The sequence below is a fragment of the Drosophila kikkawai genome, chromosome 2L, assembly GCF_030179895.1.
Source record: "Drosophila kikkawai strain 14028-0561.14 chromosome 2L, DkikHiC1v2, whole genome shotgun sequence".
NCBI classification, from domain to species: domain Eukaryota; kingdom Metazoa; phylum Arthropoda; class Insecta; order Diptera; family Drosophilidae; genus Drosophila; species Drosophila kikkawai.
Window position 1 is genome coordinate 25,588,879 of NC_091728.1, and position 15,184 is coordinate 25,604,062.

Sequence of the window (15,184 nt, forward strand, 5' to 3'; positions counted from 1 at the left end):
TAAAAAAACAATGTCCTAATGAAAACAGTAGTGCAATGCAATGCCAAAAGATTTCTTTGCACATATGTATGTATGTATGTAGTACATACATATTATGTACATGATTTATAGCTGTCTGCTCAGACTAGTTTCATATAGTATTCTGTTACTGTATTCTGATAATAATTCAATAGTAAACATTTTAGTGCTGCATAAAAAGATTTTTAAAAAAGTTAAGCTAATTTTAACTTTAACCTTTTTTTGTATATTCTCTAAAAAAAATGAAATTCCTGCTGAATTTTAAAAAGTTATAAACAAAATGATTAGTACAGGCTATTTAAAAACATAGTATTAATATTAATTATATAAAATTTTGTATTTTATTTATATTTTTTGAGTTAGTTCTAAATTAGAGTTTCTAATTGACAGAATCCGACAGAGACATTTTTGCAGTTACCGTTTTACACTAATATTTATTTGTTACACCCTTGAGGAGTGTTGTAGTTTTAGTCAGACGTTTGCAAAGCAGTAATGGAGGAGGAGTGACTCCTATACAGTACTGTTGATCAGCATCAACAGCCGAGTAGTTGGAATGGATCAAACCACTATATCATATACACATATGGACAAAATAATAGGTGTGAGTTTTTTTTTCTTTGTTAACGTTTAATTTCTAATTTATTGCTTTATAAATCTTAACAAATCAAGTTTTTTTCATAACTCATAATATTTGTCTACATTTACAAACTAAAAACAGCTATACAAACTCTCTAATAAAAAAGAAAAACCATTTTATAGTTAAATTCACAAATTTTGCCTGGACAAAATAATAGGTGTAGGATGATTAATTTTCAAATTATATCGATTTTTCAATCAATTTGGTCCTGTTTCAGTTTTAAATCACTAATTGGCAGTCAATAATTGGTATATCCGCCATTATTTTGTAGAATTTTCTCCATTCGTCTTGGCATGGACAATATTAACTTGCGACAAGTTTCAACTAGGATGTTGTACCAAGTTTTTTGGACAATATCCTTAAGTTGACCGATATTTTGGCAAAAAGTCCTTCCAACTTCTCTTCTAAGTTCACCCCAGAGATTCTCAATGGGATTGAGATCCGGGGATTGACTTGGCCACTCAAGAACATCCACCTTTTGCTCCCGGAACCAATCCTTTACAACTCGCGATGAGTGTTTCGGGTCATTATCCTTTTGGAACTTCCATAAAAGTGGCATATTATCCTCGGCATATGGTAGCATTACATCAAACCTACCAGGTAGGATTGCCCGAAGAGTTCCTTTGCTCCGGACGGCAAATTTACAAATGAGGCAAAAGTTTGCATTAGATCATAAGACCTGGTGCGGCCCGCAGGGTGAGAAAAAATGGCATAATATCCTTTGGAGTGACGAAACCAAAATAATTTGTTTGGTAATGGCCCTAAAAGGAATGTTCGTCGTCCTAAAGGCAAAAAATTTGACGCCAGGTACACATGTAAAACCGTGAAACATGGAGGTGGTAGCTTAATGGTATGGGGCTGCTTTTCTTGGGATGGTGTTGGTCCGATTCATCGAATCGACGGAATCATGGATAGATTCGTTTATAAAAACTTATTGGAGACAGTAATGCTACCATATGCCGAGGATAATATGCCACTTTTATGGAAGTTCCAAAAGGATAATGACCCGAAACACTCATCGCGAGTTGTAAAGGATTGGTTCCGGGAGCAAAAGGTGGATGTTCTTGAGTGGCCAAGTCAATCCCCGGATCTCAATCCCATTGAGAATCTCTGGGGTGAACTTAGAAGAGAAGTTGGAAGGACTTTTTGCCAAAATATCGGTCAACTTAAGGATATTGTCCAAAAAACTTGGTACAACATCCTAGTTGAAACTTGTCGCAAGTTAATATTGTCCATGCCAAGACGAATGGAGAAAATTCTACAAAATAATGGCGGATATACCAATTATTAACTGCCAATTAGTGATTTAAAACTGAAACAGGACCAAATTGATTGAAAAATCGATATAATTTGAAAATTAATCATCCTACACCTATTATTTTGTCCAGGCAAAATTTGTGAATTTAACTATAAAATGGTTTTTTTTTTTATTAGGGAGTTTGTATAGCTGTTTTTAGTTTGTAAATGTAGACAAATATTACGAGTTATGAAAAAAACTTGATTTGTTAAGATTTATAAAGAAATAAATTAGAAATTAAACGTTAACAAAGAAAAAAATCTCACACCTATTATTTTGTCCATAAGTGTATGTACATAGGTGCTCGTATCAATCGCGTAATTAAGAGAAACAAAATAAAAAATTCGCTGTTTTTAACATATTTACATCTACTCTGTTACAGAGGTTCGAGGATCTCAAAAGTACCCAAAAACGAAATTTTCACTTTTAGGTTGAAATATCTGTAAAACCTTACGTATTGGAAATTTTTTAAGGACAGACTCGATTTTAGCGCATTCAAATACTTCGGAAAAGTAATGTATAAAGATTTTGGTTCCAAAAAGGTCTCCGCCTGTGTAATGCCGTTCGCACATATAATATATGGGCATTTCCACAGAAAGGTCAACCGCGGCCAAAACACTAAAACTTCTCTAAAAATTTTTTTTTCCAACATAGTAACATAAGGAAAAGGCCAATTGATTAAATTTGAAGGGCTATATCATATTCTAAAACAAATTTCGAAATATTCGAATGCATATTCGCGCAAACACGATTTTTCATTATTTTGATGAAAAACATCATAAAAATGGACCTGTTTTCTTTTGTTAATTACATCCAAACCGAGGCATTATGCTTTGACTGTTGTTTACTAACATCCCTAGAAGAATGCAAAAAGTCGAAATAAAATAGATATATGCTCTTCCAATTTAGTTATAATAGTAAAAATTACATGCAAAGTATGATGAAAAAATATGTCGCGTGCGACATGTCGCGTGCGAATATGATTAAAATTAAGTAAAAAATAAACTACGCTATATTTTTGCTTGTAAATTAAAGCATATGAAAGTGACATTATTGCATCATATTTTAAAATTTGTTTCATTAAAATAGTCCCTGCCGTTTCGTTGAAATCAGTGTTTAAACAGCTCGCCGCGAAAGTGACTTCTGTTTTTGTCGCGTGCGAATCTTTCAGTTTTTTTTAATTTTCTTTAAATTGAGCAAACTCTCAAAATCAACATTTGCACCAATTATAGTCCTAAGCAAGAGCTATAAGTTAACATTTATAAAAATAAAAAAAATTAAATGTACCATACTTTTTTTTTGATTTGAAGGCGTACGAATGTCGCGTGCGACATTATGGAAATGCCCATATAATGGTGTATAACCATTCGCTGTGTAGAAATATTCTGACATAAGCTCTAACTAATTAGGAAAGACAGCAAATGGTTGGCTCAAAATATATAGGAAAATTAGCAGCGAAAAAAAGGAAGGATCTATTAAGACGTTGTGCTTTGAAAAGGCCTGATTATATGGAATTCGAGGACGAAAAGGCAGAAGCAGAAGCAGGCCCTGGCAAAATAGAGAACAATGAATCTTTGGAGCTATTTTGTAGTGTCGATCGTAAGTAAATTGAATTATATCAAATATATTTAATTGTTATTTCAATAAAAATTTTTGGTATTAGATGACTATCTGTTGGAAGCTCCCGCAGAACCGGAATATACCTTGAACCCGGCACAAGGAACCCAACCGAAGGATCAGGTGATTGAGCTGACGAGGAGGGTCCGAGCTTTGGAGGAGAAGCTTGAGGCCAACAACAAAATTTTAGAAGCGAATACAAGAGAGTTGGCAGAAAGTACCCGCCAGGTGTCGAAGCTGACGGCCTTGCTACAACTTTTCCTCAAGGGGAAAACAAAAGATGTTGCAGTCGATGTGTCGTTTCCAATCCTAAATGAAGAGGGTCTGGCAGCATTAGAGTTGAACATAAGCCCAACCACAAAAAAAGCCTACGTAAGTAAAAAATTAATATCGAAGATGCGATAGCCCGTGCAATTTATTGTTGTCTCTTATAGATTCAAACCATAACTGATATACTGAAGTACAGAACTCTTCCCAAATCACTTAAAAATGTGTTGGCAGAAGAAATTCTTTGCGACTTCAACATAGATGGCGTGAATGGGAAAAAGTCACTCAAGACATTTCCGAAATTTTTTTCGGTTTTAATCCGTATGTATTTTTGTGCAATATTTTGCAGATATTCAATTTGATAATTTGATTATTTTTTTTACAGATAGCATAAGTATGTTGGAGAATCAGGGTCTGCCAGAAAAAGCCCTGGCACATGCATTATCATGTGCAAAAAACAATGCAAACAAAAAAAAAAAAAAACAAATAAATAAAGACGTACATGTTAAGAGCCGTTTAAGGAATTAAAGTTAGTTTTGTGTTCAATTTTAATATTCTTTTTAGCAAAATCTTGTAAGGTACTGTATTAATAATTATAATAATAACCCTGGCTAAAAGTTATAATTTTTTTCCTATTTATTTCACGATCGTTCCTATGGCAACTATGATGCAAAAATGTTGAAAAACAGCCAAGTTATATTTTTTTTCCAAATATTTATCGAACATTTGTATTGCAGCTATATGATATACATATATAGCGGTGAGAGTGTATAAAAGGCTAGCTTTAAAACTGAGGGACTAGTTTGCGTAGAAACGGACAGACGGACATGGCTAGATCGACTCGGCTGTTGATGCTGATCAAGAATATATGTACTTTATAGGGTCGGAAACGTCTCCTTCACTGCGTTACAAACTTCTGACTGAAATTATAATACCCTGCAAGGGTATAAAGATATCGGCGATTTTTCGAAACAGCGGTCCAACTTACTCCACAAAATCATAACTGTATTGAGATCAGGCGATGGGAGGAGCGTTTCCAAAACTTTTGTACAGTTGTAAAGCAACCAGGGCTTGACTTTATGGGCCTTGTGTTTTACAACTTTGTGTTTCCAATGCCGATTTCGTCCGCTTCAAATTTTCTTTACAAATTTTTTGGTACACTTTTACGCCAAATATTTTGCGATGAAACGTTGATTTTTTTTTTTTTTTTTTTTTAATTTTCAGGACTTTTTTTGGCTATTTTGCAATTAGAGAATTTTTCAGGTTGTTCCTTTTGCTTTATACATACCTTACTTTTTAAATCATTGGACGATGTCACCGAGCGTTTTTGTCTTCATCTCCATCATCCTTGCAAGGAAACTTGTATTTCTTGGCCTCCAAATGTTACTGAAGGACAAGTTTGACTGCTCCGAAGTTAAATTTATACTTTTGCGTCCCTTTTCAAAATTTAACTGTAATATTTGAATTTTTAATGATTGTTTGCTGTAAACAATTTGGCCATTTGTTTTTAATTCGACTTCGACTTAAGGGGGTCTTCTCATTGGGCAACTTTTTTTTTTCAATTTTTTTTTTTTTTACATTTATTTATAGTTGTGTATATATCCCCAAAAGGATTTTTAGAAATTCGAAATACTTTAGAAGATACAGCCTTTTTTGTGAAGCAAGTTCTTTGCAAAATGAGCTTTTTTTAAACTTCAAACGCGTTTATCTCGAAACCACGTTTTCGAACTGGCGGCCATGATATCTCCAGTTCAACTGAACCGATTTTCATTAAACAAAGTGGAATCGACGCAGAATTGTCACCATTCTCGGGTGACGGAACAGATTTAAAAAAAAAAATTTTTGTATATTTTTTTTTACACTAAACTACAAGAAAGAGGCCGAAATCGAATTTTTTTTTTTGAATGACCGGCATTTTGTTTAAAAAAAATTAAAAAAAACATCTGTTCCGTCACCCGAAAATGACATCTATTCTGATTATAACCCCGTTTATTTTCATTTCGGACGCTCTGGAGACCCTGAATCGTGGCCGCCAGGACGACACCTTTTTTTTCCACCACCAAGTTTGAAGTCTCATTACTCTTTGAACAACCCTCGTATCGAGGCAAACACAATTTTTTTAGTTACTTTGAACATTGTTGAGTACAATAAATAAAAAAGTTTTCAATTATTCTTTGCGTTTTCAAATAAGAATTTTTTTAAAAAGGGTCCAAAAAACGGCCTTTGAATGAGAAGACCCCCTTAATGTAACGCATTTCATGGTCTCTTTTGTTAATATATGTTTCTTGTTTACATTTTAAAAAATGTATTATACATTTTATTCGCGTTTGAAGTTGAAAAAATAATAAAATCGAATACCAATGTTATTAACTGTACATACATATGTACATATACTTATTTTTCCTTAGGGTACCGCGTATAAAAATGATTCTTTATACTAAATGGACATGCAAGGACGTCACATAGTTGTAGGTTTTGGAGTTTTAATGATACGAAGTGCATTAAAGTCGTCAAAGATCGAAGCAAGCCTATAGGCATATATTTGAGACATCTTGAACGAATATAAATGACCACAAAAACATTTTTTAGACAAGGAAACACATGCCCACACAACTCGAATATTATAAACGCCATTATCATTAGGAAACTAACACAACATCCTTTAGTCAAATTAACTCAACCATTCTCTTTGTAGTGGATTGTAATACTAACAATACAGTACTAAAGCTAATACAAATAGGAAAACGAGCATTTTTATACTGTTTTGGCGTGAATGCATTGGTTTAGGCATATTTTGGATGGGCTTATTCACTTCCAAGTGTTGCATAAAACCCTGCTGTACTATTCGAGTCTTCAACAAACGGAAGTCCGCAAGAAAACTTGCAATTTTTTCGTCTTTTGATAATGCCATTTAGGTAATTGAATAATAATTTCTAGCTCTTCCAACGAAATATTGCCACTTACATATGTAAAGGTAAATTATTTTGCTTTTGCATTTTTTGTTTTGACGGAATATTCCTTGTCAGTCCAAATATTTTTGAAAAGGCATTTTTGATAAAATTAAATAATATAATATTTTATTTAAAGCATTCGTAAGATATCAAGTTGAAATTTGCCCTAAACTATATACTATATTTTGATACCCAATGCACATTCATATTCAATTACAAAAGGACTATCTGCCAAGCTTCATTGAGATACAAACATATGTATCTCTAAAGCTCAGAATAGTTTGCGAAGGACATGTCTAGATCGACTCTGCTGTTTACTGATCAAGAATATATGTACATATATATGTACATACATACACAGACATATACATACATACTATGTATTTATAAGAACCGAAATGACTCTAAACGGATGGAGAACCTCTGATTATAAAACTTTATACAGAGACTAAATTAGTACTTACTTATCCATCATCATTTCTTGTTGATTAGTTCAAAAATAACATACAATGACTGCAAACTGTGGCGTCACCGAGTGCTTCTCATTTCTGGGCCATCCGCCCTCTTCCATCGCCCACCGCTAATCCAATTTGCAAACGCCCGTGGTCCGAGTGCATACCTTACATACATATATGTACATAAATATATAGATTTTCATATATGTATGTACACATGTGGTCGAATATGTATGCTTTTGTGTACGTATGTATGTGTAACTGCGCTTATGAAAATTATTTGTGTTCGTTGTCCGACCGAAACAACCGGCATGTGTAAACATTTTGGCGCCCAATTCAAGTCCGAGAGAGTAAAAGCTTAGCGAAGCTCGCACTGCGAGAGAAAGTTCTGCAAGGACAACGGGGTAACGGAACACAGTGGTAGTCGTCGGCAGCCATTCGCCCAGCACCAACGTCGCGCTTTTCGTCGCTAATTTTTCTCGCCCGCAATTTGCATTGCAAATGCAGATATGCAGGCGAAATGTAATTGAGCGAAAAACGACAAGTGAATTTACTGTAGTTACGGTTTTCGGTCGGTAAAGTTGACAGCGCGTCGGTTATTCACTGAGTCAGGCACATACGGAGAGGTTCAGCCCAGACCACGTGGCCTGCTCCAGACGAAGGACCAATAGGTATCGCTGACAGATGGAAAAATCGAATTCCAAGTGTCGCCAGACTTTGCCGTAGTCGCAGTTTGTGGAGGCGAAATGTGGGTGCTAGGAAATGTGTTACCGGAAGAGGGTGGGAAAGAGGAAGAGCGGAAAACAACGAAAAACAAATCAGCCATACCTTAGTTTAATAAGCGCCTTACGTCTGTCTGAGTTGTTATTTTTCGCTCGAAGCTTTTATGCTCCCGCTTGCGTGGGCTTTAGCTCTCCCACTCACGCGGTCAGGCTGTTCTCGTGCTCTTGACACTGAAAATACCAATGAGAGCGCTGTCCCCTTCCCTCCAGTGCGGTATGCCCCGTTTAGGCCCAATACGTGGCCTGATCCGACATCCATCAAAGTTTGTTGACTGACCAGCGCTCAAAAGTGTGCTTTAAATGCATGACTGGCTAAAAATACAAGAGGCCCGACATGCTCACACACACTCACAGAAGTCAGGCAGAAGTCTCGGCCTTCGCATTTCAGCTTTTGTGTTTTGGCCTTTGGCAGGCGGCCAACGGACAGCTGCGGCAACTGTCAACGCCGACACGATTTTATGTGTCTGTCGCTCTTCGCCGGCTGCCCAGCGTTCAATTGGGTTGGCTGTTTCAATCTGGCATCTAAGGAAACAGCCCTCCGTGTCCTCACTCTTTCCACTTGGTTAACCAGGCCCAAACACACCTGTCGCAAAGGGAATAAAGAAAAAACAAAGGCGGAAAAGGCATTCGCAATGTGGATTTGTTTTTTATTTCCTTTACATGTGTACAGTATGATAACAAGGATCTAATTTAGAATTGCACCCGGAATTCAGTTTTGGCTAATATAGTTTCCACAAACATTCCAATTCCATTCCAACAAACCATTGAAGAACTCTTCAGGGGTCTGAGTCTATGAGCTATTGAAAGACTTTGTAGACTTGTTTTTACCGTTAGTTGTAATGTAAGTATATACATATGGAGCTATTTTTATATGTATGTAGGTTACTAACAGGTTTCCACTAACTTATATTATAAGAATAAGGATTTGATTAAGGCAATCCTGTGTTATGTTTTGTCTTTGGTTAGTTTACCCGGCTCAATTGATTTTCTTTTGAAAACTTTCGCAGTTTGTAGTGGTCACAAGTTTTTTCTATTCCCTGGTAAAATTGTCGAGGACCTCAAGACCCCACGCCATGACAATATATAGGTACATATATATGTATGTGTATGTACCCTTGTCTCGATATGTATTGACTGGGGCACGCAATACGGTTAATTTTTAATGGAAACTATAGGACAGGGGTGGTACCGGGTCAATAAATGTGCTAATAAATAACTCACTGTTTTCCCATCACTTTTCTTTTTAGAATTAAAACTTCAAATTTTGATCGGAGAACCACTGGAGCCTTATTTTACCTGCAGAAAATGGGCTGGGACTGGGAATGGGCAATCAAAGGTATCACTGATGAGATTCCAAGGACGACGGGACCGGAGTGCATCAATTACATGACCGATAGGCGGCGATGGATAGAGACGGTTTTGCTGTCGGCCCTATTCATTTTCATAATGCACCGCTCGTGGCAGAGACTTGCGCCGATCAAGCTCCCACCGCTCCATGAGATACAGAAGCCCCACAGCCCCACCAGGCTGTTTCTATTAATCGCCATGTCCATTATTTTCGGCATTGAAATGGGTTTCAAGCTTTCAGGCCAATCGATGATTTTCGCCCTGAATCCCTGCCACGTGCAAACGTGTTTGCAGGTGAGATGTTTTTCATTTGTTTTGCAAAACAATTAACATATGCTTTTTATAGATTTATCTCCTGGCTGCCAAGCCAACTAAGATGACGACAGCACTGTTTCGAATTCAAATGAGCAACCTGAATGGACCTTTTCTTGCCTTCGTCTTCCCGGAAGTGGAGGGTCGTACCTATCCATTTGAGCAGGCAACTTACTGGATTCAGCATGCACTTCTCTATATAATTCCGATCTACATTATCCGAAGCGGTAACTACCACAGTAACCACCACGACTCTTAGTTTTAAATTTTACCCTTCCACTTCTTGCAGGCGCTTACACTGTTGAGGACTTGGGTGAACTCCATTGGTCCCACATAGGCACAGCCTTTATGCTGTTCTACCACTTCGTTCTGCTATCCCCGCTCTCCATTGTAGGTAGAAGTGTTACAAAACTATTGAAGAATACTTAGTAGTGAATTAGAAAAAGTTCTAAAGTAAAATCGCATCAGAAATCGCCATTTATTTGAAAGCAGACTAGAAAGTATTATAGGTATCCATTGTAAAAGTTTATTTAAGAAATATGAATGTGTACAATTCTTAGCACACTTTTGGCCACTACATTTAGACACTTATACTAGTAATATTTTCCTCTTCAGTTTACAGGAATTAATCTGGACCACATGCTTTGCGCTGCAATGTCAGATCCATTCCAGGGTCCTAATTACCGGCTGTTTGCCTGTTGCCACCAAGCATTGCTCTGTCCTCTGCTAAGCAAGGGCACAGTGCTGCTTTTCGGGCGCGGGAGTCGAAACAGCGCCGCCCTAAATGGTTCAGGCGGCATGACAGAAACGGGGAACGACGCGCCTCAATATCACCAGCTCTCTGCGCCAGAGTACGCCACTCAAAAGGAGGCTACGGAGGCGCTGATCCGGCACCGGTACAACACCCAGGCGACGGCTGCGGCGGGAGGAGTTCATCAACATGACGTGGGAGACATTGCGGCTATGACGGCGGAGTATACAATGCCCACAACTAAGATAGACTAGTATAGGGCCAGCCAGAGGGTTCTAGAATGCGTACAGCGTCTATTATGCCTGTCAATTCACGAAATGCGTTTAGTTACACATGGGTCTATGCTTTACAGCTAGTTCTGAAATACCAAGTATTTGAAAGGTGAATGTCTTATACCAAAGACATGTACATACATACATAAATAATAACAATTAAGGCTAATTTGTATGCTCATCGAGGTTATACTTCTATCTGAAACTTATACGCGTTCTAAAAGCTACATATTTTATGTATGGATTTGTTTAGTGGACACCTGCGGCTCTTACTATTGTGTCATGTCCAAAGTTACGAAACAGCAATAAATTACAATAGTGTACATTTCGATAGTTGTAAGATAATAGTGATGAAATAATAAATTGTCAAATTCAAAGTGAAATGTCTTTGCTCTTACGGTTACAAACTCGCAAAACATCAAATTCTGGATTTCAGTATTTGAAAAAATGTACATGATTTGTATTCCTTTGCAGAAGATTTTAGCAGAAATTTACAACAACACCAAAAAACTGCCTCTTAGTTTCTTAGCTTTTGAGCTATATGTGATTGAATCTTAGATAGTCTTCTATCTGTTACAGGTATACATGGGTATCTAGTTGTTATGGAAACGATTGGAATATTAATATAAAACAAGAAAAGACGCAAACTGTGGCACGCCGAAGTTTGTATACCCTTAAAGTTTTCAATTGTATTATTAACAATCGATCCAAAACTAATTGGAGATATATAAAGGATATAATTTTACACCTACCATATACACATTATTTGGTTTTAAAACTTTCAGAAACATTATTTTTAAATCGTATAAGTAACAATATAACAGATTTGAAATTTGTAATACATATGCATGTTGCGACGGTTTGTCATTCCGGTGGCTCAAGGATGGCCAAGGTTCGTCTCAGAAATTTATTTGTTGTCTGAGGTGGCTGCTGCAAGGAAAGTTCCCGACCCTGTCCCAGATGATAAGGCTGAAAGTTGGGTTATACTTGGATCTAGATGTTTATTGTTCCGGATAGTACAAAGAGTTTTGAGAAGTTTGGGTTAATCTGCGTTATTTGTATTTATTTATTGTGCGCGTTACGCGAACCCCCCCCCCAATACTCGTTTAAGAGGCGCTATGTTCCATCAGCGTGACCTTATTCGCCCTTGAGACCACGACGCGCCAAGTTGCCGTTCCATCCTGCATGACCCAAGCTTGCTGCCGGCCGTATTTTTTCTGCGCGAGTCGTCTGCGGATCTCCTCCACGGCTTCCGCCGAAAAATGCGCTCCCGCTGGGATCCTCCAGCCCCAGTTGTTGACTTCGTCCGAGTGTATTTCTATAATATCCCGGGCGGGCGATGTAGCTGGTCTCCCTTGTGGGTGTGGGCGCATGCGTTGCCGAGTCTCCGACTGCTGTCGTATGCGCACAGATGTTGACGGCTGCTGCGTGGTGGTGACTGCTGGCAGACTAGAGCTGCTGGCGGATGTTGGTGGCTGCTGCGTGGTGGTGACTGCTGGCGAGCTGGGCTGGCCGAGTCCAATGGCTGTCTTCGTGTCGTCTGCGTGTGCGATGACAGAAGCTTGCGCGCTTTGGCGGCTGCGCACGATGGTTGTGCCGCACGTGTCGGTGACTGGCGGCGTGATGTCGATACTGGAGACTGCTGGCGAGCCTCGGTGCCCGTTTCTCGTGTCCGCGGCGTGTGTGCGATCCGTTTCTTCCCGGCAGGCATCTCCGGCCTCTCTTCCTGCATCGTCGCAATGCCCATTTTCGCCGGTGCCGTCCTTTTCCTCGTGCCTCCAGCCATTGCCGTCGCCTCGATTACCTTTGCCGTCCTTGCCGACGCTGTGATGTTTGCGTGGCGATGTCGAAATTTCTGCACGCTGTTCTGAAATCGATGCATTTTCGATCCTTTGACTGTCCAGGAACGCTTGTATTTTTGCCTCTGATGGTTCTTGTCTCTCGTTCTTGGTCCCCCTGGCTGCATGGTCCTCCTCGCTTTCCCTGTCCCCCGCGGTTGTTATTATTTCCAATTCCAATTTCCCGCACCGTAGTAGGCTGTGTGCTCCGGCCAGAAAGTCCATTCCTAACAAGATACCGCCTGCGACCTTCTTCAGTATCAGGAAGGTCAGGCTGAATGTTTGTCCCCCGAATCGGATATCCGCTGTGAACATTCCCACAGTCCTCTGGCATGATCCATTGGCCATTATCATTTCGGCCCGGGTTCCGCTCCAGCTGCCTTGTTTTCTGAGGTTCTGGTACCGATTCATACTTATAACGCTTCGTGATGCTCCGGTGTCTACCACTCCCTTTGCCGTTCTTTTTCCAATCCCGATTCGTGCTATTATTTGGTACCCGTCGCAGCTTAGTTGCTTTCCTGGTGCTGGCTCTAGTCTTGCCGCCTGAGCTGCCAGCTTTATCTGCTCAGGCCTCCTGCGTTTCCCGGTACCGCTCTGCAACACTCCGTTGTTCTGATGTCGTTCTTTCCACAGACCCAGCAATATAACCTTTGTAGATTGCCGCATTTGCGTGCCGCATCGCATACAAATTTCCGGTCGTATTTGCTGCTGTGTTGGCTGGTTGTGTCGTCTCTGGTTCTCTGCTGCTTCAATCTCCTCCACTTCCTCTGCTAGTTTGAGGAACTCTGTCAGCGACCTAAATCCTGATCTCCGCGTGTAGAGCTTGATCTTGCTTCTACAGTTGGTAAATATGCGGTCGAGTTTTTCCTCTTCTGACAGTTTCGTGAATCGCATCAGCTTCCTTAGTCCCATCGCGTATTCCCTAACTGGTTCTGATTCCCGCTGTTTAAGCTGTGTGATCTGTGTCTCCAGTCGTTTCTCATATCTTGGAGGCAGGAAGTACTCTAGCAGTTCTGCCGTTAATTGCTTCCATGTACTAATTTTGGTTGGCGTGGTGTTCCACCAGTCTTCGGCGGCTCCTTCCAATATGTACGGCATGGTCTGAATTAGCTGGTTCTCCTGGATACCGTATCCGGATGCCCACTGCTCCATTTTGCTTAAGAATTCCAGTGGGTTCGTCGTTCCTTGGTATCGGATGCCCCAGCTTCGTACTCGGTCAACCACTTCTGTTTCCATTCTCCATTCCACTTTTCTATTTCTTTCTCCTTCCCTTTTGCTGTTTTTCTCCTTTTTCGCTGCTCTGATCCTAGCTTTTGCCCTTGTTGTCGGTTCTTCCTCTCTGCTCTGCTCCTCTTCTCCGACTCCTGAGATTTTCGGTCTTATCTCTGCCGGGCTTCTGTCCCTCCTATATCTCACCGTTGATCCGGCGAGTTGCTGTCTCTGCTCTTCTTCCCCAAATACTACGATTTCCGGTATTATATCTTTTGCCGGGCTTCTGTCTCTCTTGTACCTCTTGTACGGCGAGTTGCTGTCTGACCTCATTTGTAAGATCCGTTCCCTTGGCAAACGCTGTCAGTAATCGTCTTAACTCTTCGCTTTTCCCCGAAGTGTCTAATCCGAACTCTTGGACAGGGATCCCTAGGCGAGAAAGTGGGTGGAGGCCCTGAGGTCTACCAGTTAGCGGAGACCCCGAGATCTTCCAGTTAGCGGAGACCCTGAGATCTTCCAGTTAATGAGAAGTGGGTGGAGGCCCTAAGGTCTTCCAATGGCGAGAAGGTTGTGGAGGCCCTAAGGTCTTCCAATAGCGAGAAGTGTGGGGAGGCCCTAAGGTCTTCTAACAATGGATAAGTTATAGAGGCCCTAAGGTCTTCTAAAAGAGATGTGTGTAGAGGCCCTAAGGTCTTCTAAAGAATAGAGAAGTTGTTAGAGGCCCTAAGGTCTTCTAAGATTGAGAAGTTTGTAGAGGCCCTAAGGTCTTCTAAAAGAGAGAAGTTGTTAGAGGCCCTAAGGTCTTCTAAGATTGAGAAGTTTGTAGAGGCCCTAAGGTCTTCTAAGATTGAGAAGTTTGTAGAGGCCCTAAGGTCTTCTAAGATTGAGAAGTTTGTAGAGGCCCTAAGGTCTTCTAAAAGAGAGAAGTTGTTAGAGGCCCTAAGGTCTTCTAAAAGAGATGTGTGTAGAGGCCCTAAGGTCTTCTAAAGAATAGAGAAGTTGTTAGAGGCCCTAAGGTCTTCTAAGATTGAGAAGTTTGTAGAGGCCCTAAGGTCTTCTAAAAGAGAGAAGTTGTTAGAGGCCCTAAGGTCTTCTAAGATGGAGAAGTTTGTAGAGGCCCTAAGGTCTTCTAAGATTGAGACGTGCACGGAGGCCCTAAGGTCTACCGCGCTATATAGACTTATAAGGAGGCCCTTAGGTCTTCCAATATTGAGACGTAAATAGAGGCCCTAAGGTCTACTAATATATCGAGACTTATACAGAAGCCCTAAGGTCTTCCACAAGTTATAGACGTAAGATATGGCCGGGGACCGACTATGTATTACCACTTTACCAGGATGTCTAACTTATCTCGGCGCTTCCTCTGATGATGGCTCCTTGCTGCTTGCTTACCACTGCTCCGTTGGAGGACTTGACCGATCGCCGGCCGAA

At 39.9% G+C, this 15,184-nt stretch overlaps 3 protein-coding genes across 10 annotated transcripts in view; 2 read left to right on the plus strand and 1 right to left on the minus strand.

Annotated features, from left to right (window-relative positions):
• The window catches only part of LOC108071384 (uncharacterized), a 124,393-nt gene extending 120,014 nt beyond the window's left edge, over positions 1-4,379 (plus strand). For 2 of the 6 annotated variants that reach the window (XM_070283711.1, XM_070283708.1), the window contains exons 2-6: positions 2,335-2,529; positions 3,300-3,551; positions 3,616-3,941; positions 4,004-4,157; positions 4,222-4,379. In XM_070283711.1, the coding sequence (XP_070139812.1) occupies positions 3,374-3,551; positions 3,616-3,941; positions 4,004-4,157; positions 4,222-4,364 (801 nt within the window). In that variant the 5' untranslated portion in view covers positions 2,335-2,529; positions 3,300-3,373 and the 3' untranslated portion in view covers positions 4,365-4,379. Of the gene's footprint in view, positions 1-2,334; positions 2,530-3,262; positions 3,552-3,615; positions 3,942-4,003; positions 4,158-4,221 lie in introns of all 6 variants that reach the window. The other 4 variants (XM_070283707.1, XM_017162128.3, XM_017162127.3 and 1 more) reach the window with 3 other exon arrangements.
• Positions 1-11,083, plus strand: part of LOC121501831 (transmembrane protein 164) — a 131,081-nt gene extending 119,998 nt beyond the window's left edge. For 2 of the 3 annotated variants that reach the window (XM_070283703.1, XM_070283704.1), the window contains exons 2-5: positions 9,272-9,665; positions 9,718-9,910; positions 9,973-10,073; positions 10,299-11,083. In XM_070283703.1, coding sequence (XP_070139804.1) covers positions 9,330-9,665; positions 9,718-9,910; positions 9,973-10,073; positions 10,299-10,688 — 1,020 coding nt within the window. In that variant the 5' untranslated portion in view covers positions 9,272-9,329 and the 3' untranslated portion in view covers positions 10,689-11,083. Of the gene's footprint in view, positions 1-7,703; positions 7,914-9,271; positions 9,666-9,717; positions 9,911-9,972; positions 10,074-10,298 lie in introns of those variants that run through there. The other variant, XM_017162123.3, reaches the window with a different exon arrangement.
• Positions 11,084-11,721: 638 nt separating this feature from the next.
• LOC121502366 (uncharacterized) lies at positions 11,722-15,178 on the minus strand. Its single transcript, XM_041775755.2, has 2 exons — positions 15,146-15,178; positions 11,722-14,207 (listed from the first exon to the last, which is right to left on the minus strand). The coding sequence occupies exon 2, from the start codon at positions 14,084-14,086 to the stop codon at positions 11,813-11,815; it is 2,274 nt and encodes a 757-aa protein (XP_041631689.1). The 5' UTR covers positions 14,087-14,207; positions 15,146-15,178; the 3' UTR covers positions 11,722-11,812.
• Positions 15,179-15,184: the final 6 nt, after the last annotated feature.

Bases quoted from the DNA above. Each gene is read 5' to 3' on its own strand.
- LOC121502366 (XM_041775755.2), bottom strand. From the start codon at position 14,086: ATGAGGTCAGACAGCAACTCGCCGTACAAGAGGTACAAGAGAGACAGA.